The 25,765-nt window shown below is 41.4% G+C and overlaps 2 protein-coding genes across 2 annotated transcripts in view; both read left to right on the top strand.

Moving 5' to 3' along the window:
- LOC311102748 (connector enhancer of kinase suppressor of ras 3-like) overlaps positions 1 to 3,334 on the top strand; it is a 72,069-nt gene extending 68,735 nt beyond the window's left edge. The window contains exon 25 of the mRNA XM_084144135.1: positions 1,677 to 3,334. Within this exon, the coding sequence (XP_084000261.1) occupies positions 1,677 to 1,877 (201 nt within the window). The 3' untranslated portion in view covers positions 1,878 to 3,334. The remainder of the gene's footprint in view (positions 1 to 1,676) is intronic.
- A 211-nt stretch (positions 3,335 to 3,545) lies between these two features.
- scaf8 (SR-related CTD-associated factor 8) overlaps positions 3,546 to 25,765 on the top strand; it is a 35,895-nt gene continuing 13,675 nt past the window's right edge. The window contains exons 1-4 of the mRNA XM_084144401.1: positions 3,546 to 3,666; positions 5,138 to 5,221; positions 25,216 to 25,260; positions 25,414 to 25,575. Of these exons, the coding sequence (XP_084000527.1) occupies positions 3,637 to 3,666; positions 5,138 to 5,221; positions 25,216 to 25,260; positions 25,414 to 25,575 (321 nt within the window). The 5' untranslated portion in view covers positions 3,546 to 3,636. The remainder of the gene's footprint in view (positions 3,667 to 5,137; positions 5,222 to 25,215; positions 25,261 to 25,413; positions 25,576 to 25,765) is intronic.

Below are 25,765 nucleotides of genomic sequence, written 5' to 3'. Positions count from 1 at the left end.
CATGAAAACATACATCAAATGAGTTTGAATAGGAAATATAGCAAAATGAATAGGAAATGTAGTCATTGACAAGATTAGAAATAATGATTTTTTTGTGTCCTTCAAACTTTGATTTCGTCAAAGAATCCTCCATTTGCAGCAATTACAGCCTTGGAGACCTTTGGCATTCTAGTTTTCAATTTTTTTAGGTAATCTGAAGAGATTTCACCCCATGCTTCCTGAAGCACCTCCCACAAGTTGGATTGGCTTGATGGGCACTTCTTACGTACCATACGGTCAAGCTGCTCCCACAACAGCTCAATAGGGTTGAGATCCGGTGACTGTGCTGGCCACTCCATTATAGACAGAATACCAGCTGACTGCTTCTTTCCTAAATAGTTATTGCATAGTTTGGAGCTGTGCTTTGGGTCATTGTCCTGTTGTAGGAGGAAATTGGCTCTAATCAAGCGCCGTCCACAGGTAATGGCATGGCGTTGCAAAATGAAGTAATATCCTTCCTTCTTGAAGATCCCTTTTACCCTGTACAAATCTCCCACTTTACCACCACCAAAGCACCCCCAGACCATCACATTGCCTCCACCATGCTTGACAGATGGCATCAAGCACTCCTCCAGCATCTTTTCATTTGGTCTGCGTCTCACAAATGTTATTCTTTGTGATCCGAACACCTCAAACTTCGATTTGTCTGTCCATAACACTTTTTTCCAATCTTCCTCTCTCCAGTGTCTGTGTTATTTTGCCCATCTTAATCTTTTCTTTTTATTGGCCAGTCTGAGATATGGCTTTTTCTTTGCAACTCTGCCTAGAAGGTCAGCATCCCGGAGTCGCCTCTTCACTGTTGACGTTGAGACGGGTGTTTTGCAGGTACTATTTAATGAAGCTGCCAGTTGAGGACCTGTGAGGCGCCTGTTTCTCAAACTAGACACTCTGTATTTGTCCTCTTGCTCAGTTGTGCACCAGGGCCTCCCACTCCTCTTTCTATTCTGGTTAGAGCCAGTTTGCGCTGTTCTGTGAAGGGAGTAGTACACGGCGTTGTACGAGATCTTCAGTTTCTTGGCAATTTCTCGCATGGAATAGCCTTCATTTCTCAGAACAAGAATAGACTGACGAGTTTCAGAAGAAAGTTCTTTGTTTCTGGCCATTTTGAGCCTGTAATCGAACCCACAATTGCTGATGCTCCAGATACTCAACTAGTCTCAAGAAGGCCAGTTTTATTGCTTCTTTAATCAGCACAACAGTTTTCAGTTGTGCTAACATAATTGCAAAAGGGTTTTCTAATGATCAATTAGCCTTTTAAAATGATAAACTTGGATTAGCAAACACAACGTGCCATTGGAACACAGGACTGATGGTTGATGAAAATGGGCCTCTGTACGCCTATGTAGATATTCAATAAATAATCAGCCGTTTCCAGCTACAATAGCCATTTACAACATAAACAATGTCTACACTGTATTTCTGATCAATTTGATGTTATTTTAATGGACAAAAAAATTGCTTTTCTTTCGAAAACAAGGACATTTCTAAGTGACCCCAAACTTTTGAACAGTAGTGTATGTCCTTGTTTTCTATGTAGAAATTGTATGTACTGTTTAGGCATAATTTTGAATAGTATTGCAAGTATTAAGACCCTTGAGCATAGTTACACACTTTTTCTCTCTTCCCCTTTGATTTAGGCAAAGGAGGCAGACCTGTTGACCATCGAGCAGGTGCTGTCAGAACCCACCTCATCCAGATTCAGGGAATGGAAAGAAGTCAACACACCTCTGCTCCAGGAGATCTGTCTCAAGCATGGACACCAGGTGGCAGCAGAGGTAGAGCCCTCTGCAGCAGCAGCCAATGCCATTGCAGTCCCCTTTGTAGAGACCAGTTTATAATGGAGTAGGATGGATGAAGTTGCCCCTAAACACTGATCTAAGGTCAGTTTTGAGTTTCCCCCACTAATACTTATGGTTAAGAGTTGGGATGGATGAGCTGATTGTGTTCATGTGCCTAGGGGTAACTTTTACTCAGATTGTTTATAAGACTCACTGCCATTATTGTCTACCCATAACCCAGTAGCACTAAGTGTTGTACACAGGCAGCCTGGTCTCATAGACTAGACATAACATAGTAAACGTAAATCCGGGATACTCAAATTAGCATGATATGTTATACGAGTGGTCGTATAACGCGAACGTCTAGCAACCCAAAGGTTGCGTCTTCAAATCACACCAAAGACCACTTTAGAATTGTAGCTAATTAGCAACTTTTCAACTACTTGCTACTATTTAGCTACTCTGCAACTACTAAGCATGTTAGCTAACCCTTTAACCTAACTCCTAACCTTAACCCTTAGCCTAGCTAGCATTAGCCACCTAGCTAACGTTAGCATTAGCCACCTAGCTAACGTTAGCCACAGCGAATTGCAATTCGTAACATATCATACGAATTGTAATTCATATCATATCATACGAAATTGATGGACAGCCACAAATTAATATATACCATATGAAACGTAACATATCGTACTAAATGGAGGAAGACAGATTTACATTTTCTATGATTTACATTTACTATGTTACTTCTACCCTCGAGTCCAGGTTGACACAGGCTGCATTTTTATCTAACAACATACAATAAGAAGCAGCTCTCCACTAAGTGGAATCATGATAAGAGGAAAGTGTCTTATTTTAAAAGTTGGAGTTGATGCAAACATTTGGCTGATTGGATGAAATGATATGGTTTTATATTGTTTGTTGTCATTGATCTTTTTATGTTTAGAGATGTAACAATTTACAGTTTTTTTCTGTTGTGATGTGTACAGTATTTGTGTTTGCTTGCATTTGTGTTATCTCAAGTAGTGAATGATGGAACATTGGGTAGATGTGTTTATTTTGCAACATGATCGGTTACCCATAGGACAAGGTTTTATTTTCTAATAGTTTTACAAACAGTTCAACAGACATGCACTAGTATTACCTTGAAATGTACAGTATGTAAGCTTTTGAGACAAACTTTTGTGACCTAGATTTTTATCTTGGTTACATTTGGATCATGATATTTTTGTGGTTTGCTAGATACATTTTATCATTCAACATTGCTGTATATGATAGCTGTTACATTAAGATGCTTTTATGGAGACGTTATGTAAGCATTACATTTTGTGCCAGCAACAACAATGAATCCTGAATTGTAATTTATATGATTTAGCTGTGGTAAATATTTTAAATTGTTTTAGCATTGTAATTGTACATAGGTATAAAGTGTGTACAGTTCTATAGTCTTTTAATTGGTAAATTCTAATTAAGTGACTATCGAAAGAGTAATAAAGCGTTTAAATGCTCTGCATTATAAATATCGGATTATTAATTTTTTTACTTCAGACAGATGCTTTTTAGAATAAACAAGCGGGGTGTTAGAGCCTTTTTTTGACCACGAGTCGTCGCCAGCTGCTTTCATTGGACATGCAATGCCAGTGTGTGACACTTGGGTTCGCTGGTCCCTGTACTGCTGTTCGGATTTCATTGGGGGTTGTGCGCCATATTGGCAATCTCCTCCATCTCACCAAGCTAACGTAGAGCATGCGTCAAACCAGTTGTTGAGGAGAACAATATAAACATTTTACAGCTTACAACGAGACCCAAAAACAACACCATGGAGGCTGTCAAAGCATTCAACGGCGAGGTTTGTATGATTTCTCCCCTCCATTTCAATGCAAGTGACTGTAATATTAGTGAGATGTATGATTAACGTTAGCTAGCGTCAAGCAGAAATGGGGAGAAGGGCAGCTAGACGCAAGGCCCCATCTTTTCAGTAGACAAGGTTTTGCTTCCACCATGAATATTGATCAAGCAGTTAGTCATTTTCATTGTAAGCGCTACTATACCGTTATTTGGTCAGCAATACTGAGCTAAACTCAGTGAACTGTAACTAGCTAGATTGCTATCTGGTAGAGTGCGCTAAGAATGTTTAACTAGCTAGCTAATTTAGTTAGCCTACAGTAACCTTAACTAGCTAACTCAATTGAACAACTTCGAAATCATAACAACCCCTGTCGCTAACTACGTCACCCTAATTTACTTAGGTAACGTGTTAGCTACTCGTTAACTAACTAGTTAGCGAGCTATTTTCTTAACTATCACAGTCAACTGTAAAGGTAAGCTGGCTAGTTAGCTAACAATGTTAGCCAGGCAGTAGCTAGCGAGCAAGGCCTGGTAAAACGTGAGCTAGTTAGCTGTTATGTTTTCGAGTGGTGGCCGGTGCAATGTGTCCAGTTAGCTAACAAATTATGCTGTAAACCAATCACTTACTTTGTATTACTTTGCAGGTAACGTTAACTAAAATAGCATGCTAGCAAGCTATTGTATTTAGTTCAAAAAAAAATTGGGGGCGAGCGCCAGTGTGGCCCAATAGTTTCAAGCCAAATGGTTGAGTCATTCGTCTGAATTCAGTTAGCAAGGGGCAATACTGGTTTACTGATCAGCTAGTTAGTTAGCTAGTTGGTTTCTATCTTCCAAAATAACTGAGGTTGGTAGAAATGTGCCAGACTTTGCCTCTGGGTCTGTTCTTCAGTTCAGTTTGCCAAATGTGTAAATGTCAAGTATTAGTTGTGGCCCGGTTGTTGCTGCAGCCAAACAATGACAGTCAATATTCGTAAACCAAAACGAGTCCCCATAGTCATTAGTAGGTGATATGCAGTCATTCACACATCGAGTTATGATATCTGTAGCAATAATGCACGACTAAACTAGTTTTTTTTTAAACGTACAAATGGGAATGTGGTCACATGACATGGTGTGCCTGTGTAGAATTACATAACATGAACCATGAAATCAGATACCGTCGACAACATACAGCGAATTAAAAGATCAGCATCATGCCCAATACACTTAACTACCTTTTCAGTAAAATAGTTCACTGGAAGCTATTGCTTGAATTTTCATTGTACGCATAATAAAGACAGCCCCAAGTGTCTTCAAACACTTTTTGACTACACCCTTTCCCTGGCCTATGTAGCCTACTGTACAAATGAAATATGTGCCATTCTTCTTAAGTCTTAGCCTCAGTCCTGAGTAATGTGTTGTCTTATTTAACACTTGTGCATTATATCAAAATATGTTTAAACTGTTTGTTTCCATCGCTTTTTGTCTTTCAGCTCTACTCGCTGAATGAGTACAAGCCTCCAATCTCCAAGGCGAAAATGACCAATATTACCAAGTCTGCAATAAAAGCTATAAAAGTAAGTATGTAGAAATTAATAAAAAGAGATGATAAAGAGTTGGGGTGATCGCGGACAGGGAGTCCATCTCCCAGCCATACAATGAATGGGTTTCAAATAACCCTTGTTACCTGAACTAACTAACCTCCTAGTCAGTCTGTCATGTTCATGCAATGCACTCTTTGGTTCAATTGCATAGATTGATTAAATTCAAGCTCTGGAAGTTATACAAATGTCAGCCAGTGTTGGGAGTTCAGCATCCTCCTATTCACTCTAACCAAAACATACGTAGATAATACATTAAAGGCCCCACCAGTGGGCAATGCCGGTTCCACCTCCGAAGAATTACACAGGCTGCTAATGCATATTAACGAATTGGGGGCTTAAACGTGGTGATTTTCATGTTGAGTGGAGAAATAACAAGTAGGGCACTGACAGTTGTCAGTGCAGCTAGCATGCTAACCTCATCAAGGTAGCTAGTGTTATCTGTTGCAATTTTTTTTTTTTTTTCCTAAACTGTATTCAAAAGTTTAGCCAGCTGGCTAGGCTAGGCTATGGCTGGTTCTGTAGCTGGATTTGTCATAAACATTTAGGGAAAACTTTGCTACAGATGGATAGGAGAAACCAGTATCTTTGACTTTGCCATCTATTGTTATCTCCAAAGTTTTGTCATCTTCCATAAACTGTGACCGCGAAGCCGCAATATAAATAATAAGATGAAGTGCCGGTAATATGAATAGCCTAACTATTGAACGGTTTGGACTAGATGTTTTTCTACATTATAATGGACACGGTGCAACCATTGGTAGGATGCTGGCAGGCTATTTGGCTGCACTACAGCAATATCAAGTCAGCCCGTGCTCATGCCATGGTTCTCACAGCTAGTGGAAGTGAAATGATGGGCTACAATGACTTTGCTCATGATGCACACCGCAAATGATATGTAACAACACCCTGAGCGCATCGGACACGAAACAATACCGATACAAATGTAACAGCACAACAGATAAACAAGCTAGTGGAATTTTCTTTCACTGGTGCCTTTTCATTATAGGATAGACACTTGTGGTTTCTAGCTGCACCAATCAAAGCAGTGGAGCGTGGTCAAACCATTCAACTCGGGGGTTGCGTGGTTCCAAAATGCAATCATATCGCACACAATTTGACCATTTATAAAACTGTTATACAGACTAGCTAAAAAATAAATGAAACTTGGCTTATGATAATTTTTTGGTGAAAAAGTGGAGGTGCAAAAACATACGTTTGTACCTCCTCTTTTAATTTTCTCCATGGCTCAGGTGACCATGTGTAGGTAGGCTATGGCGAAAAGCTGTTTGGCTCAGCATAGTCCCGACTCGTAAAGAGGTAGAACTTTGCAGGTGTTTCTGATTAATAAACAATACCATGCTGGTGGGTGGTAACATTCAAATAAAACCCAGCTCTGAAAAGAAACGTAGACTGAAAAGTATTAGCACATCATCTCATAGGGGAAACACGGCATTGACACGGAAAATATCAGAATTTATCATACTTTGACTAAAACGATGACTTATTGACTTAAATCGTTGTGCAACATCATGGGTAAGCTATGGGCATAGTCTTTCAGCAAAACAATTCAAATTTCGCATTTAAACGTCATTTTTTATAAATTAAGCACATTTTTGTCAGACTGACCAATTCTGTCATTTGTATGTGATAACTCTAATTTCAAAATGGTCATAAACTACTGTCACAAACGCTGGCAAAACATGCTTATAACTAGGACTGGTGAAATGCACAATTTGAAAGTGCCACTAAAGAATTTGCCACAATGTTGATCATGCCGTTTGAAGTGGTAGCTAGTACCAGTAGCTAGGTAGGTAAGCAACTCTTTTTGGTCGGTAATGGAGAGGTTATTACAGTTGTCCTGTGACCCCATGCCATTTTTCACTCCAACTGAGCGCACTATCTGTACACCTAATTATAATAGGGTGCTACTGTCAGGTGTTGTTGGCAGTACTTAAACTCCAACTCATGTTCGCCACGGCACAAATGGAAGAGATCTTATTTTCTCCACTATGCTATATAGTAACTTATGCTGTCTAAGTACTTCTTCAACCATACATTTGTAATCCTAAACAAAGTAACAAGCACAAATAAAATGCCAGGACGGGTGAACTGGTGACCGCTTCAATACGCCTAAATCACAACCTTATTTCTGTAGGATTACTTGCATCCACCTTTTATGGTATAAGCCCTCTTGTGTTTCATTTATGCTGGCGAGTAGCAATGGCTTGAAACCATAGTGTAAGCAAATTTGAAGATGACACCGATGCAGATAAGCTGTTTCGATTTGATTGAACATTTCATACACCCTCTTCATATCTTTTGATGGTTATCTGTTATTTGGTATCACACTATGCTCCTCAGGTAGATTTTCTCTAAAACGTTCATCTTTCAGCTGCTGTTTTTATACTTTTACAGGCCTGGCCAGTCGACCCCTGTGCATAGTAGCCCAATGATTGTACTAAGTCTACTTGGCTCAGCATGCAGTCTAATAAGCTATAACATAGTTAATGCAACAAGAGGAAAACATCATTACTGTCTAGGTTTATGACACACACATTATGAATAATAATAATAATAATAGGCAACCTGTATAGAGGAGTATTTTTAGTTGTCAACAGATTGTTGCCAGCTCCCTCCCAGACATAATTTGATAGCTCATCTGTGTAGTTAGTGCATGTGATGATGTTAACCCAGACACCACAGGAGTTGTGTAGCTTTCTGAATGGAAAGACAACCATTTGACAGACTTTCCTGGGTTTTTCATGGCAGGGTAGACGGTAGGGGGTAGCTTTTCGCTTGGGGGGGTGGCATCAACTACTGCAGAGCACAACCCCAAATTCCACCAAACACAAACAGTGTGTGGCTATGAAAATGCAGGAGAAATGCGTATAGCATTATTAACAGCATCAGCTTTGGAAATATAGGCCAACATTGTATTGGCTCCAATTTGAGGGGTGTACACTTTCTATGAGCTCTGATACTTTCACAGTGCAAGTAAATCACTGTTGGCTGAAACTTTGAACTGAAATACTTCATAGTATGTTAATTCTAATCAATAATTTCCTGGGTAGCTACTCTTAAACAGACATAATACTTTTGCAGGTCATAGACCAGTATTATAAAGACTTTTTATCACTAAAATAATCTTAGCGCTTATCGTCTTGAACGTCTTTCTAATGTCTTTCGCTGTAGGCCTGCCTCTCGCAAATCTTTCTCGGTCTCTATGAACGGCTCTTCCCACTTTACCACAGATAACAAAATACACTGTACCACGATGAAGTGCAAAACTAACCCCTTTATGGATGGTCATTCAATATGTTTGTGTTTCTGAATCTGTACGAATTACAGTGTAATCTTGGTGTTGCTTTGCCTTTGTTGCCTGTGAATAACTCCTGTTTCCCCTTCCCTCAGCAGCTCTCCCAGCTCCCCCAAAGCACTGAAAGTGAAGCAGGAGGATGGGGTGGAGAGAGTAACAGAGAGATAAGGGAACCCCTAACCAGCTTAGGTAGGAGATGGGCTGTTTCAAACAAGGAACATGGAAGAAGCCAAATCAATGAGACTCAAATTGCTCCTTCACAGAGAGAGAATGGGCTGGCTGGGGTGCTTTTGGCTCCCTTGGTCCTGTTCGGTACCCGAGCAACGCTTTCTCTTTTCTCTGGCTTCATACGTGGTCAGTTCTGACTGAATTAGGACTGAGTTGAATAGACCTAACTGTTTCTGGCTGTTAAAGTTGTTTGAACTTGAAAAGTTGGTAATCCGTGTTCAGTCCATAGTGTAGGCTACTTGATGTTCTGTGGGTGTCTGAGTTAAACTGCCCAGTCACTGTTCCCACCCTTCTTAAGAGAGTCTATTAGGCCTTGGGGGACTAAGAAGGGTATCTTCTTTGAAATGTTTTATACTAATGCAAAGAAGCTATTGGACACCATGCACTGCAGAGTCATAGTTGGCATTAGGACAATACTGCAGAAGAAGGTGAAGATGTATCACTGCCAGATGAAACATGTTCTTAGTACTCCATGAGTTAATAATGAATGGTTTGTAGTTTTGAAGTTGTCAGAGGCTGGCATGGCTTGGTGTTCAGGGATAGTGTCTGTTGTCAGGACTCACAACAAATTCCATGAGATTCCTGCACACTGCTCTAGCAAAGGATCACTTTTTGCTAACATTTCGACCTCTGGGGCTCTGAAGACAGTCGAAAGGCCGAAACCAAAGCATCATAAGAAAATGATACTTTGCATACTCAGTGTGCAGGAGTTTTAAAGCTGCAATAGGTAACTTTTTGGGCAACCCGACCAAATTCACTTGGAAATGTGTGTTATAGATCTGTCATTCTCATTGAAAGCAAGTCTAAGAAGCGGTAGATCTGTTCTATGTGCACTATTTCTATGCTTCCCGTTTCGTTTTTGCGTCTTTTACTTTCGGTTTTGTACACCAGCTTCAAACGGCTGAAAATACAATATTTTTGGATATGGAAAATATATTTCACAGCAGTTTAGATGGTACAATGATTCTCTACACTATACTTGCTTGTTTTGTCTCTCAAACTGAAATTAGGCGAACTATTAGAATTTTAGCAACCAGGAAATGGCAGAGATTTCTGCATAGTGCATCTTTAACTATTGTTTCACATCTACAATGCATCCACAAATAACCTATTCTGAATGTGTGAGTGCCTTTCACTTCAAATCCCTGTGAATGGGCATTCTGCTACTCTACTCTTGTCGGGAGTGTGAAGGCCGTTGGTTGAAATTCTCCCGGAGAATCTGATGTTGTCGTTGGTTCGGCTTCCTTTGACACTAGCAAATCACGAGCCAATCACCACAGAGTGAGGTGGTGTTCCAAAGCATATCGTTGGTGGCCCGTGGGGATGGGGGTGGAGACCGACAGCGCATCTCAGTATGGAGTTCCCAATGCATGTATCATCTCATCAGTTGGTAAAAACAAATCTTGTAATGCGTAAATTTGCTGCAGCCACAGCCTATATTACAGTAAAAATAGGCCTAATTAACAGTATCTCCATGATAGATTCATATGAATGAACATCCAATTTAAACACTCGCATGCACTCTCTCGCCATCAATTCCATTCAAATTGCATCCAAAATAGATAATCCTGTTCAAGATTGAGACTGAGTGTACACAACAATAGGAACACCTTCCTAATATTGAGTTGCACCCCCCTTTTCCCTCAGAACAGCCGCAATTCATCGAGTCACGGACTCTACAAGGTGTCAAGCGTTCCACAGGGATGTTGGCCCATGTTGACTCCAATGCTTCCCACAGTTGTCGAGTTGGCTGGATGTCCTTTGGGTGGTGGACCATTCTTGATACACGCGGGAAAGTGTTGAGCGTGAAAAAGCCAGTAGCGTTGCAGTTCTTGACACACTCAAACCGGTGCGCCTGGCACCTACTACCATACCCTGTTCAAGGGCACTTAATTTGTCTTGCCATTTACCCTCTGAATGGCACACATACGCCATCCATGTCTCAAAGGTTTAAAAATCCTTATTTAACCTGTCTCCTCCCCTTCATCTACACTAATTGAAGTGGATTTAACAGGTGACATCAATAAGGGATCATAGCTTTCATCTGGTCAGTCTGTCATGGAAGGAGCAGGTGTTCCTAATGTTTTGTACACTCCGTGTATAGATGTCATAGCCTACCTCTGGGCACCCATCCATTTTCCTGGAATCTTTCTCCCTCGTCAAATCAACGTCTTGCTTATTATATTGCTGAAATCCCAACTTGAATCAATTAATCAAGTGGTTATATCCTATGTTATAGGCCTACCTGACATATTCTTGTCATATTCCTGACATATCCATGTTGCACCTCATTTATTTAAAATACATTTTATTACATCAATTTTTTTATTATAGAAAATGTCTGTTATTCTTAGATATGCGACATTATTTGCGGTCACATTTATGACCAACAACAAGTAGCCTTGAATGCATGGCCTATAGTAGTTATTTAATTAGACCCGTTCAATCCCCATGATGAGAAGAGAATGCTGTCTGTGCCATATTCTAGTCCCAAATAGGCCATATACAGTATATTATTCAAGAATGTCATTATGGGCCTCCCGAGTGGCGCAGCGGTCTAGAGGCGTCACTACAGACCCGGGTTCGATCCCAGGCTGTATTACAACCGGCCGTGATCGGGAGTACCGTAGGGCGGCGCACAAATGGTCCAGCGTCGTCCGGGTTAGGGGAGGGTTTGGCCGGGGGGGCTTTACTTGGCTCATCGCGCTCTCGAGGCTCCTTGTGGCGGGCCGGGCGCCTGCAGGCTGACCTCGGTCGTCAGTTGAACTATGTTTTCTCTGACACATTGGTGCGGCTGGCTTCCAGGTTAAGTGGGCGGATGTTAAGAAGCGTGGTTTGGCGGGTCATGACTCGACCTTCGCCTCCCGAGCCCGTTGGGGAGTTGCAGCGATGTGACGATCGAAACGGGGGGTTAAAAAAAAAGCGAAATAGAATGTCGTCACAATAGTAAGAAAAGGTTCCAATGCGAGCAAGTGATGGCCCGTGATGGAAACACATACGCCATGTGAGGAATTCATCTGTTTCAGCCTTTGTCTTGCATAGTGCAGGTAATCAATTCAATTCAGTATTAGCCTTATATGTAGCTTCTAATTTATTGCCTCTGTCTTCTAGGGCTGGGAATTGCCAGGGACCTCACGATATGATATTATCACGATACTTAGGTGTCGATTCTGTATGTATTGCGATTCGATGCGGTGATTTGATGTTCCAAACATATTGCTCACTGTCTGCTGCTGAGCACATGAGAAACCGAGTTTTGATCAGACAGGGAAATGAGTGCTGAAAACATGTTGGCTTTAAATATAAGATGAACAAGCTATAGGATGAAAAATACTGGAGTTTTGGCGCAGGTACAGCCGACTAGCGCTATCTCCAGTAGCAATTTTGTTATTTTTTTTTATTTACAAATTTACTTGGAATCAAATAATATCGTCAAAAAATAATATTTGGGCATGTAACTTTATAAAACATTTCTCCCTGTCACTACTTTCTTCATTGTTCTCAATTACGCACCTGCTCTATTTTTTGCCAATTTTCGTGATACCCAATTGGTAGTTATGACCTTGTGTCATCGCTGCAACTCCCCAACGGGTTCGGGAGAGGTGACAGTCGAGACATGGGTCCTCCTCTTAATACTCTGCTAGCTTAACCCGGAAGTCAGCCGTACCAATGTGTCGGAGGAAACACAGGCCGACTGACGAACCCAGACGGTGCTAGGCCAAATGTACACCGCCCTTCAGGTCTCCCGGTCACGGCTGGCTGTGACACAGATGCTGTTCTAACATCTTGTTTTGATGTAGGCTAAATTAAATTAATGAGCTGCTGCCAGATCCTATACTTACTAAGCCGTTATTGAGTAATGTGGGTTAACGGTGGCCTAAACATCTTTGAACCCTTGAGAAAGTACAACATTTTAACTAAAGAGCACAGCAACAATGTTTTCCGTAGGCTACAGTGGTTCGGCCTCTACGTTGCTTAGGAGTCTGGGTCAGTTTGTTTAGAGTCTCAGCAGGTTGGAAGAACTAGAAACAGTCTACTCAGGCCAAAAGATAAGCAGGGGAATTTATTAGGATACAGCAGTGAGAGAAGAACCTTAGGTCAGAGTTAATTTATTTTACATGCATAATAGGTCACTTCTCAATTGGTGCGCTGCTGCACAATATTAGTTCAGCAATTGTTTGGCTCAAGTTAGTCCGCTTCATAATATACTTATTAAATGCATAATTAACCATTACTGTAGATCTTTACTGATCTGGCGCATGAATAAAGAAAGCACAGTATATGCTGCTCCCAAGTGCTTTCATTGAACCTGCACCATATTACAGAATACGTTGCAGCAACAACACTTGGGAGCAGAATATGCTGTCTGCGACTGTTGTCATTTTCCATAGTGTTTAATATTGGCCCAAAACCTGTGTGAAAGTTTAGGATGTGCACATTACTCACACCCTTCTTTCCTGACTTAAGTAGAATCCAGCCTTTGTGGTGTTGAGAAAGTCCTCCAAGCACAACCAACTTTGATTGTACAAAAATCACCTTTTATAGAGTTACCTTGGCCATTTTTCAGATGATCATACTACATTTCATATTTGTGCATACCATAATGCAAAGTTAGTGCTCTCCAAACAAATCCACCTGAGTCCCCCTGAGGTTTTCAGCAGATTGGTGTGTATATGCCACCTGTGCCAGAGTAATGTCTGAGGATCACTTATCAGTCTGCTATGGTATTGCTGGAAGTAGGCTACGTCCCAATGAGGGTGGCAGTACCCTCCATTTGGTTTCTTGATGGGTGATTCATGGACAAGATATTATCCCCAATACCCCAGCATATTATCCCTAATACCCCTGCTTCACACTACTAAGTATATTCCATCCAGAGAATAAGATGGTTACTGTATCACACAAATGTCTCAGCCAAGTATCACTGTGGCGTGCACAGTAGTGGTAGCTAGTAGGCCTAGTTGTTGGTTTTGGCTTTGTGTAGTCATGTAGGGATCAAGTAGTATTTGTAGGCCTGCAGTTCTAAAGCTCAGTGTTTTCCTCTAGCGCCGGAGAGTCATTTTCAGCCGGCTACTTTTTCAACTTAAATTAACTTGGCTACTTTTCAATTCCGCTAGAATGAACAATAGGCATCTTCTAGCGATCTATTGATAGGACAGGCGCCTGTCAGTCGCAAAGTGAGCGATGACAGGGAAAAACACTGCTGGTTTGACAGTCTGCTGTCTGTCCCGTATAATGTGGTAACGATGAGTCGAAATCTGGCACATTCGTTTATTTTCTGTTGTGTGCACGGTCCGACATTGACAATGACCCACCGGGGCCAGTAAAAACATGTCGGTCCAGTGGATCTCATCAGATCTCAAACTTTTCAGCACATTTTTGCATTCCAGTCCAACATTTACCTGAACTGTCGCGGTCTACCTTTGAAAACCATTTAAGACTACACTCGTAATTGTCATGCTCTTTGTATTTGACACTCGTAATTGTCATGCTATTTGTATTTGAGCTATGATTGGCTGTTCTTTCATGCACCATCAATACAACTTCTCGAGCAGTACGAGTTGATGCCTTCACACAGCACACGCGAGCTATCCAGAGCAAAAAGAAGCGCCCATAAATCTACTCTGAGCTTATTTATTTTAGGGGAAATTATTTACAAAAGTAAACTTTCAATAGTGAACATACTAGCAATATGCTGGCTACTGTTGATCGTCTGCCAAAAGGAAAACTACATAAAAACACCTAGCGTTTGTCTTGGCTGCTTTCTGTAGCCATGTCTATCTCTTTTGGAATGTTTGTCTTAAAGGGGCAGCGTCCTATTCTCAAAATGAAACAAAAATGTATGCAGTTAATGCAATGCAATTCTAAAGAATAATGACTTGCATTGCTAAATTGTTACACAGCTTTTTAATACATAACCAAATATAGCCTATTAATAGCTGAATGTAGAGAGAAAGCATGCCAAGCTATAGGCCCTGCATGACCCCAATGCATTTAAGAACTACACCATGTCCAGGCCAGTGAGGGAAAAAGTTCATGTTGGACAATGGTGTGTTTCATATGCAGCCACGGAATGGTGGCATATAGGCTATTTACTTTGCTTTGATTGAGGAACAGCAAGCTTGACTAGTTTATCAAACGTGTCGAACTGACTGAAGAAAGTCAATCTCATATATTCTTGCCATTCATTACATTTACATTTACGTCATTTAGCAGACGCTCTTAATTCATAAATCATACAACGTAGGTATATGTCCATGGTATCGCATCGGGACACGTAAACTAAAAAACTTGTTTGTGTTTTCGATATGAAGTCCATCAGGACTTGCCAGACAGTGACGCTAAAGTGAGTGACTCCTCAGTAGCCTACCGAATTGCATCGATAAGAGAGCTGTTCTTTTGGATCCCTAATTTGCGTGCTGGTAGGCTTTTTGGCGATTTATCTGCAGATAAATGATGAAAACATTCTATGAAGATGGTGAGTCCTCCTCACTGCAGGAACAATAGGTAGGTTAGTGGAGAGAAGCCTCACTCTGGTCCAAAATATGATAGAAGAAAACAGATTGAATTGTTTTAAATGCTAATGATACTTATATGGTATTTTCAAAGATGTTGATATACTGTAGGTCTACTGATTTAATCAGTGTTGACAATAGATTAGTCAACTGCTGCTTTCTGTTGAGCAAAGCCCATGATTAACACCTGCTTTATTCTTCAGTCATACCTGTATTGCCGATAGCTGAGAAAATGCCTCTTAAGAGGAAGCTTGAAGCCTGTGGAAGTCAGACTCTTACTGGATTCTTTAAAGGCCCAGTGGATTCAGAATACATATTTTCCTGTGTTTTATATCATATTGTACAACAGTTGATTAAACTAACACAGTAAAATTGTTATTTCCTGATAGTTGTAGGTTGAAAATACAAGCTACCATTATAATGTACCAGAGGACCCCAAAATAGAGCTTGTATGGCAAAATAAACTGGAGGAGCCTGGCTGGCTCCTTTTTTCTATTTGGCTGGCTACTCCATGTGCTTGTGGAAAACACTGCAGCTGATGCCACTGACTGTAGAATCACTACGGAATGAATGCTGCTGATACTGTACTATACTGGCAGGTGCAGCCAGGGAAGGCTTTGTTGGTATTTAGGGGAGGGAATGGCCGGCAGGGATGTAGCTCAGTTGGTAGAGCATGGTGTTTGCAACGCCAGGGTTGTGGGTTTGTTTCCCACGGGGGGCCGGTATGAAAAAAAAAAATTTTTACTAATGTATGCACTCACTAACTGTAAGTCGCTCTGGATAAGAGCGTCTGCTAAATGACTAAAATGTAAATGTAAAAATGTAATCCGTCTCAATCCTTGAACATGATACCTCTATGAGGTCTGAGTGGAGCTTTAATATAGAGTATGCTGTAGTAGTCTATACGCAGTCCCTTTGCTCCTTCCTCACCAGTTCTAAATATACAGGAACAAAACAGTGACTACTGCTAGCATAAGGCATTCACCACACAGAGTAGTACATCATGTATGGGGGGGCTCTCCCTTCACTGGCACTGCAGTCAAAACACTATTACGAGGCCTGTTGCCTGGAGACAGCCCTACTTAGCGAATGCTAAGGCATGTGTTTGTCTGTTAATCTGTGTGCTTATGAGCGGGTGGTATGTGCCTCTCTGTCAAGGGAAGGAGGGGGGTTCAGGGGAGCCCAGCTGGACTTTATCCCCAGAGACCTCATTAAGCACCCTTATCCCCTCCACCCCTCCTCTGCTCTACCCCCCCCTCTTGTCTACAAGGTATGCAGTAGGTTGATAATGATATCAGCCAAATTATGTTGAATCTGACATTTCAAACAACATTACCACTTAATGAGAAAACATTCATGGTATTTAGTTTAAGAGAATGAACAAGATTGAGCAAGGCAACCTGGGCTAATTTGAATGGGAGCAAATGGCATATTTCTACATCCATACTCCAGTAGACCTCACATGACCGCCACAAAACCTCAACCTCTGGCTTGACTAGCTGCCTTGTCTGAATGTACATGTTTCCATATAGTGTAGGCTCTGTTAAGTTTTGTAAGTTCCAGTGCATCCAAATATGCTTACATGTGCTTTTGATGCTATGTCTGCTCTGCATAAAGGTCTTTCTATAAACTAGGGTACCAGTAAGGATTTCCTACACTGGACAACTTGTTACAGCTTTCATTGATGATAATGTTTTTTTAAATTTTTTTATGCCATTACATTAAAGATATAAGGGAGTATCATAGCTATTATTAATCAAATTCACGAGTTGTTTAACCCTTTATCATGGTTGGTGTCTTGACAGATTTGTCCAAAATCGTGTGACATAAAACATTACTTTTCTGTCCTTGCATTTATGGCAGTGTAAGTTGTCGTTATATCATATATTAAGCAGTAATCAGTTAAATTACACATTGAACTTCAACCCTGTAAGAATCCTGGATCTAACTGTCGGACAGTGTTTTGTATTTTTGGTATAGTTTTTAGTATTTTTGTATAGATCTCAGAAATGCAGTGTAACATTTAGTGTCTCCTTATTTTACGGGGTGAAAACAGTTTATGGGCTCACAAATCCAAAATAATAAATGCGATTTGCAAAATCAAATGCGTCTAACCGAAAGTCATCGTACCTTGATACTTAAAACCTAAATTTTGGTGGATTTTATTTGGTGGATGCGCGTTTGGTGTCCAGCTGAATCGTTACGCCGTGATATTTTCACACGTCATCATCTGATCCAGGAAGGAATCTTCCGAATGACAGTCAAGTGACGAACAGCTGTTGTGATAGCGCATGCGATGCAACAACAGCCCAAGTGCTGGGAAAAAGGTGTTCACTAAGGAATGTCCAAAATATTTTGGTCTCTCATTCATTATGCCGGTGTGCCTGGATCCACGTTGAATCTAATATCCCTAGCGAATTGATGTTGATCATCTATTTTCTGCTTGATTTACAGCAGGGTCTCGTTAGATTTAACAGAGATTTAACCGAGAACGCATCAAGGTAATGTGTTTATGTTTTCATATGTTTTTGTGCCTCGGATTGGACACCGAGTCTACTGTGCACAATTGTGTAGGATAAACTATTGCGCAACACCCAACACTATTATTATTCTGGATATAATGACAAGTTACATAGCCTAGTGGGCTTATTAACAATATTATCTGGTAATGAAATAACATGACAATTATACAATTGTATAACGTTGAGGTCCTTATATTACAATTAAGCGCTTGGAAAAGTTCCTGAAAGTCCTTGAATTTGACATGCCCATATCTGTATGAACCCTGATTGAAGGATGTTTAGTCCTTGGCCTATGTTGTTGTATAGGTGGAGTTATTTGCATCTATGAACTTTTATTCCTCGAAGTACACACACATTTGGAATTGCATGAAAATCCTTTTTATTTTAGTTTCAAACCATTTTGAAATGTTGATCCCAGTGTTACATATTGGATCAATTATTTATAGAAAGACCCATAAGAGGTCAGTTGTGTGACGAAAACGCAGTACTTGCTCTCTGTTAGTGGGTCTCATTTGATTAATGGCATTCATTTATTTGTTGAAATGAGTCAACTCTGTGTTGCTCATGTCTTTGAAAATGAATGTGTAGCAAGATTGCAGTCTGAATGTCATCTTGACATTTGACACATGATCTCTCTCCCTAGCCCGGTCTTATTCTAGCTTGGGGTTGTCTCTTCACTCCAGCCAGAATCATATACCGGCCTACAGAGAGTGGCAAACAGTGTCATGAGTGCCATGATGTTGCACCAAATAGCATGTTCCATGACAATAACGTTTTAATCAATATTTTTACTGGACTGTAGGCCTAGTTGCCACAGAGGTTTTTGGCACCCAACAAATACATGAGCAACAATAACACATTCAGAGTTGACTCATATCAATATAGCCTACCAATGCATCAATCAAACGAGCCCCTGTTCAATTTTATTGGTATTGTGTTTTATTCACAACTTTGCTAACATTGAATTACATGCTAGGCATGTCTACATATTCGCAGTCAGTCATTTGTAGACACATCCTAGCTAACAAATTTGTTGAAAGCAAGAGTGTTCCGCCCTGTGTTCTCCTTCACCCCCACCACTATTTTCCTTTTTCCCACTGTTTGTGAGTGTAGCCTAATTGGCCCATTTTCAGCACAGATATTGTGTGGGAATTTTAATGAGGTAACAATTACTAAATGTAACCCAGTTTGCTCAGGTTTTCGGTCCAGATTTCCAATGTAACGTAATAAGGCCTAGCTTTTCCAATTGCAAATAGACCCATCTCATTATTCACTCCAAAGTTGTGGGTTTGAGTGAGTACGTTTTCTGGTTAATGCTTCTCTACCTGCCACTTGTATCGAAGTTTCCATAATGACTCTGTTTTTTACTTTGTGTTCTTGTGGATAATAGTGTTATGAGGGATGTTCATTTTAAAATGTAAAAAATCTTTATGCACAAAGAAGTTGGAACTTTGCCTAAACCATGCATTGATGTCAGTGCGAGATGTTTTGAGTTGTGTGAATTTGAAGTTGGTGTTCAGCCATTTGAGAATGTGATTTATTCTCAGAACATGATGATGATAGGGCTAGTAAACCTAGCCTAAATTATATGGCAGTTATGTTGCCCCACATAGTGTGCAGTTTGTGCTACAATACTTGACTGAAAAACAACTTGGGTAGGGAAAAACAACTCTTGCTTTGCTACCTTGTATTACAAGTTTAGAAACCCAGGTACAAACAACATTGGCAGGATTGACCATGAGAAATGTAGGGCTGCTATTTTCACTCTTTAGAAATCATTAGGACAAACCCATTCTGTGCGAATTTTGCCTATGTTTTGAAGAATGTACGTACAGTGAGGGAAAAAAGTATTTGATCCCCTGCTGATTTTGTACGTTTGCCCACTGACAAAGAAATGATCAGTCTATAATTTTAATGGTAGGTTTATTTGAACAGTGAGAGACAGAATAACAACAAAAACATCCGGAAAAACGCATGTCAAAAATGTTATAAATTGATTTGCATTTTAATGAGGGAAATAAGTATTTGACCCCCTCTCAATCAGAAAGACTTCTGGCTCCCAGGTGTCTTTTATACAGGTAACGAGCTGAGATTAGGAGCACACTCTTAAAGGGAGTGCTCCTAATCTCAGCTTGTTACCTGTATAAAAGACACCTGTCCACAGAAGCAATCAATCAATCAGATTCCAAACTCTCCACCATGGCCAAGACCAAAGAGCTCTCCAAGGATGTCAGGGACAAGATTGTAGACCTACACAAGGCTGGAATGGGCTACAAGACCATCGCCAAGCAGCTTGGTGAGAAGGTGACAACAGTTGGTGCGATTATTCGCAAATGGAAGAAACAAAAACTGTCAATCTCCCTCGGCCTGGGGCTCCATGCAAGATCTCACCTCGTGGAGCTGCAATGATCATGAGAAGGGTGAGGAATCAGCCCAGAACTACACGGGAGGATCTTGTCAATGATCTCAAGGCAGCTGGGACCATAGTCACCAAGAAAACAATTGGTAACACACTACGCCGTGAAGGACTGAAATCCTGCAGCGCCCGCAAGGTTCCCCTGCTCAAGAAAGCACATATACAGGCCCGTCTGAAGTTTGCCAATGAACATCTGAATGATTCAGAGGAGAACTGGGTGAAAGTGTTGTGGTCAGATGAGACCGAAATGGAACTCTTTGGCATCAACTCAAGTCGCCGTGTTTGGAGGAGGAGGAATGCTGCCTATGACCCCAAGAACACCATCCCCACTGTCAAACATGGAGGTGGAAACATTATGCTTTGGGGGTGTTTTTCTGCTAAGGGGACAGGACAACTTCACCGCATCAAAGGGACGATGGACGGGGCCTTGTACCATCAAATCTTGGGTGAGAACCTCCTTCCCTCAGCCAGGGCATTGAAAATGGGTCGTGGATGGGTATTCCAGCATGACAATGACCCAAAACACATGGCCAAGGCAACAAAGGAGTGTCTCCAGACCTTAATCCCATAGAAAATCTGTGGAGGGAGCTGAAGGTTTGAGTTGCCAAACGTCAGCCTCGAAACCTTAATGACTTGGAGAAGATCTGCAAAGAGGAGTGGGACAAAATCCCTCCTGAGATGTGTGCAAACCTGGTGGCCAGCTACAAGAAACGTCTGACCTCTGTGATTGCCAACAAGGGTTTTGCCACCAAGTACTAAGTCATGTTTTGCAGAGGGGTCAAATACTTATTTCCCTCATTAAAATGCAAATCAATTTATAACAATTTTGACATGCGTTTTTCTGGAGTGTTTTGTTATTCTGTCTCTCACTGTTCAAATAAACCTACCATTAAAATTATAGACTGATCATTTCTTTGTCAGTGGGCAAACGTACAAAATCAGCAGGGGATCAAATTCTTTTTTCCCTCACTGTATAGCTTTCTGACTGTATGTTGTGTTGCTGGGATGATTGTAGCTATCTGCCTTTCAGGCTCACTGATACTGAACCAGTTTCAGACAGAGCTATGAGCTAATTTAGCCTGCGTGTTATCTGCTTCATTGGTTTAGTTATTTGAACGTTTTTTTAATACCTATGGAGATTGTAGTTTAACAGCTGGGCCAACTAATAGGTTGAACCATTCCTTAATCCTATTGTTATAAAGCATCTGTGAGCAGTGTCTGTCTCAAGTTTTCAATGCTTGCATTTTGTCCCATTCACTATTCTACATGGCTACCATGTTGGGAATTTCACAAACTAGTATTATGCGTTTAATGTATTGGCTTTGGTGAGACATTTTTCTTCAATGATGTTCCATTACTTTTTTAAATGTGTGCCTCCATTTCTGTTTTTCAAGTGAAACCCAAAAAACTAATATTAGGCCTAGCTAGTGTCATATGATGTCTAGCAGCTCTGCGTTGACCCTGGGAATGGATGTGAACTTGCGGAATGTGTGCAGATTACTGAAATGTATATTTGCTGTCACGGCCTTGGAGATGATGTCACAGTGCAAAATATAGACCTACTAGCTCTAAGAAAAATATGCAGGGCAAGGTATCTAAGTAATATTTCCTTGGCACTTTTTATAGCTCCTTCGTGTGTCCAAAGTGCCCCACACTGTAATGCATGTTTCTCAAAGTATAGGCAACCTGTAGAAATACACTGCTCAAAAAAATAAAGGGAACACTTAAACAACACAATGTAACTCCAAGTCAATCACACTTCTGTGAAATCAAACTTTCCACTTAGGAAGCAACACTGATTGACAAAACATTTCACATGCTGTTGTGCAAATGGAATAGACAACAGGTGGAAATTATAGGCAATTAGCAAGACACCCCCAATAAAGAAGTGGTTCGGCAGGTGGTGACCACAGACCACTTCTCAGTTCCTATGCTTCCTGGCTGATGTTTTGGTCACTTTTGAATGCTGGCGGTGCTTTCACTCTAGTGGTAGCATGAGACGGAGTCTACAACCCACACAAGTGGCTCAGGTAGTGCAGCTCATCCAGGATGGCACATCAATGCGAGCTGTGGCAAGAAGGTTTGCTGTGTCTGTCAGCGTAGTGTCCAGAGCATGGAGGCGCTACCAGGAGACAGGCCAGTACATCAGGAGACGTGGAGGAGGCCGTAGGAGGGCAACAACCCAGCAGCAGGACCACTACCTCCGCCTTTGTGCAAGGAGGAGCAGGAGGAGCACTGCCAGAGCCCTGCAAAATGACCTCCAGCAGGCCACAAATGTGCATGTGTCTGCTCAAACGGTCAGAAACAGACTCCATGAGGGTGGTATGAGGGCCCGACGTCCACAGGTGGGGGTTGTGCTTACTGCCCAACACCGTGCAGGACGTTTGGCATTTGCCAGAGAACACCAAGATTGGCAAGTTCGCCACTGGCGCCCTGTGCTCTTCACAGATGAAAGCAGGTTCACACTGAGCACGTGACAGACGTGACAGAGTCTGGAGACGCTGTGGAGAACGTTCTGCTGCCTGCAACATCCTCCAGCATGACCGGTTTGGCGGTGGGTCAGTCATGGTATGGGGTGGTATTTCTTTGGGGGGCCGCACAGCCCTCCATGTGCTCGCCAGAGGTAGCCTGACTGCCATTAGGTACCGAGATGAGATCCTCAGACCCCTTGTGAGACCATATGCTGGTGCAGTTGGCCCTGGGTTCCTCCTAATGCAAGACAATGCTAGACCTCATGTGGCTGGAGTGTGTCAGCAGTTCCTGCAAGAGGAAGGCATTGATGCTATGGACCGCCTGTTCCCCAGACCTGAATCCAATTGAGCACATCTGGGACATCATGTCTTGCTCCATCCACCAACGCCACGTTGCACCACAGACTGTCCAGGAGTTGGCGGATGCTTTAGTCCAGGTCTGGGAGGAGATCCCTCAGGAGACCATGCGCCACCTCATTAGGAGCATGCCCAGGCGTTGTAGGGAGGTCATACAGGCACGTGGAGGCCACACACACTACTGAGCCTCATTTTAAGGACATTACATAAAAGTTGGATCAGCCTGTAGTGTGGTTTTCCACTTTAATTTTGAGGGTGACTTCAAATCAGACCTCCATGGGTTGATTGTTTGTGATTTTGTTGTCAGCACATTCAACTATGTAAATAAAAAAGTATTTAATAAGATTATTTCATTCATTCAGATCTAGGATGTGTTGTTTAAGTGTTCCCTTTATTTTTTTGAGCAGTGTACTTTGTTCTGTAATCTGGAGGAATAAGTCAACTTTAGCGCCATCTGCTAGCAGTTCTGCTAGAGTTGAATGGCACCACTTATCCCATATGGCCCTGTGGTCCACTTTGGCTTGATGTGCTTTACCTTTCACACAATTTATTGAGAGCTTTCAATTATTAAGTAAATGTTGCACTGTAGATTTATAAGTCTGTAATAAGATGGGTGACCATGTTACTGTGTGTGTAAAGAGAGTAGAAGGAATGCATGGGCTGGGAATCATGATTAGATCAGAAAGATGTAGCCTATTTTTATTTATTTACACCCCAGTATGGAAATGTGCCTTTTGGCGTCACCGCACGGGGCATTCACCAATGAACACTGTATTATACCTATTGGCCAGAAGCACAGTAGTTGAGCGCTGAAGCCAAATTAATGCTTTTTTCTTTCCTTCATATTTTTATCCCAGCAGCACTGCAGTAAACCTACACCACTAGCTGTAATGGGACAGGTGTAGTGTATCATGAGTTGGCAAGTATCTATTAACTATGGATGAGCCAAAGAAATTGAAGGACTCATTCATTCAAACACATGACGGTGTGTAATTTCTCTATTTGGTGATGTTCCCGTTCTCTCCTTCATTATTCTCCCTCTTCTCGTTCTCTCTCTTTGTGGTGTAATAAGCCCTGTGAAATGATTCTGCACAATACCCCCAACTACACTGATCTGTGGAGTCTTCTATTACCCAGGCTGCACTATGTCTAAGACAGCATAGCCTACCTCTTTGCATATACTTGAGTCATCCCAAAGGTCTTTGCAGTCCCCACCTCTCCTCCCCTCCTTACCAGCATATAGCCTAAACACTATGGCAACAATTAATCAAAGGAATCAATTACTCTGTAATATGGTGGCAGGCAGCTGAGAACATGGCTTGAATGCAAAGGAATTACCTTCATTTGAAGCAGTGAATATTGTATTGAGTCAATTCCAATGTACAACTTCTGTTTTTTTCATTGGTCAACTTGATTTTCTCCTATTGTGAATCAGTTATTTGGTCCTCCGGTGTTTTCCCCTTCAAGGAGCGAGAAATAGGCCTGTTTAATTCAGTAAAACCGCTGACTTTTGAATGTAGATTTTATGACGTGCACCCCATAAAAATACATACCGTAGTAGCCAATGTGGGAGATCTTTAGTCAATTACAATTACGGAATTAGTTAAATGAGGAGTAGGCTACAACTACAAGGATGGGAAGACCGCTAAGATCAGCAAAATAGCCTCCATTACCTTTAGCCTAGGTAGCTAGCCAGCTAGCTGGCTAACATAGCTGGACATCTTAGCTAGCTTCTTTACATCGATTTGTTGGATTCAAGGCAGGCACTACCAGATAGGATGATAGATAACCAATGGAATCTACAAGTTTGTCTAAATACCGTGAGTCTGTATGGCTACTCTCTTTCACTCTCCCTCCCATGTAAAACTCACCACCCCCTGCCAATCGCGCTGCTGCAATCAAGCAGTCCCGCAAAATATATTATGCGGAATAAACACTATTATGCGAAAAGTTAAATTATTTCAAATACCCATCCCTAGTTTGTGTCACTTGGCATGATGTAATTGCTCTTCGTTTCACAGATACTGCTGTTGATAATGCTATAACCGCTGTCTTTTACCAGTTTCAGGTCTTTATCTCCAGGGATGCTGTAGTTTTGGTGGGGTATCACAATGAGTCTTTCCTTTTTTTCTTGTCTTTCAGTACTACAAACATGTTGTCCAGGGCGTGGAAAAGTTTGTTCAGAAAGTGAGTTTCTCTTTTTTCAGTTTTACCAGTCCCAAACAGAGTAAAATGGAACACAAATCTGTGCTCCCAAATCATGCATTGATATTAATGGGATACTTGCCAATCATAAGCCATTCACCCCAGTGACGCTAAACAACCTTGTTGTGTTGACAGTGCAAGCCAGAGTACAAGGTCCCAGGCCTGTATGTCATGGACTCCATCGTGCGGCAGTCACGGCACCAGTTTGGCCAGGACAAGGATGTGTTCGCCCCGCGCTTCAGCAAAAACATCATCGGAACCTTCCAACATCTCTACCGCTGCCCCTCAGATGACAAGGTGGGTCACAGAGGGAACAGAGACATCTCTCTGGTTTCTCTATTCAGAAACTCTTTTCTAGCTTTCACCTTCTCTTCTACCTCTGACTACACATATCCTCTGTATTGTTAGTGATAGATCTGATCTGTAGAATTGTTTGAAAAACCATATTATTAAATGTTTGCGGGGAATTAGATCAATTCATATGCTC

Source organism: Coregonus lavaretus (genome assembly GCF_964263955.1).
Source record: "Coregonus lavaretus genome assembly, chromosome: 27".
In the NCBI taxonomy this organism is placed as follows: Eukaryota; Metazoa; Chordata; class Actinopteri; order Salmoniformes; family Salmonidae; genus Coregonus; species Coregonus lavaretus.
The sequence above is the reverse complement of the archived record's forward strand: the minus strand, read 5'-3'. Positions and strand labels throughout refer to the sequence as shown.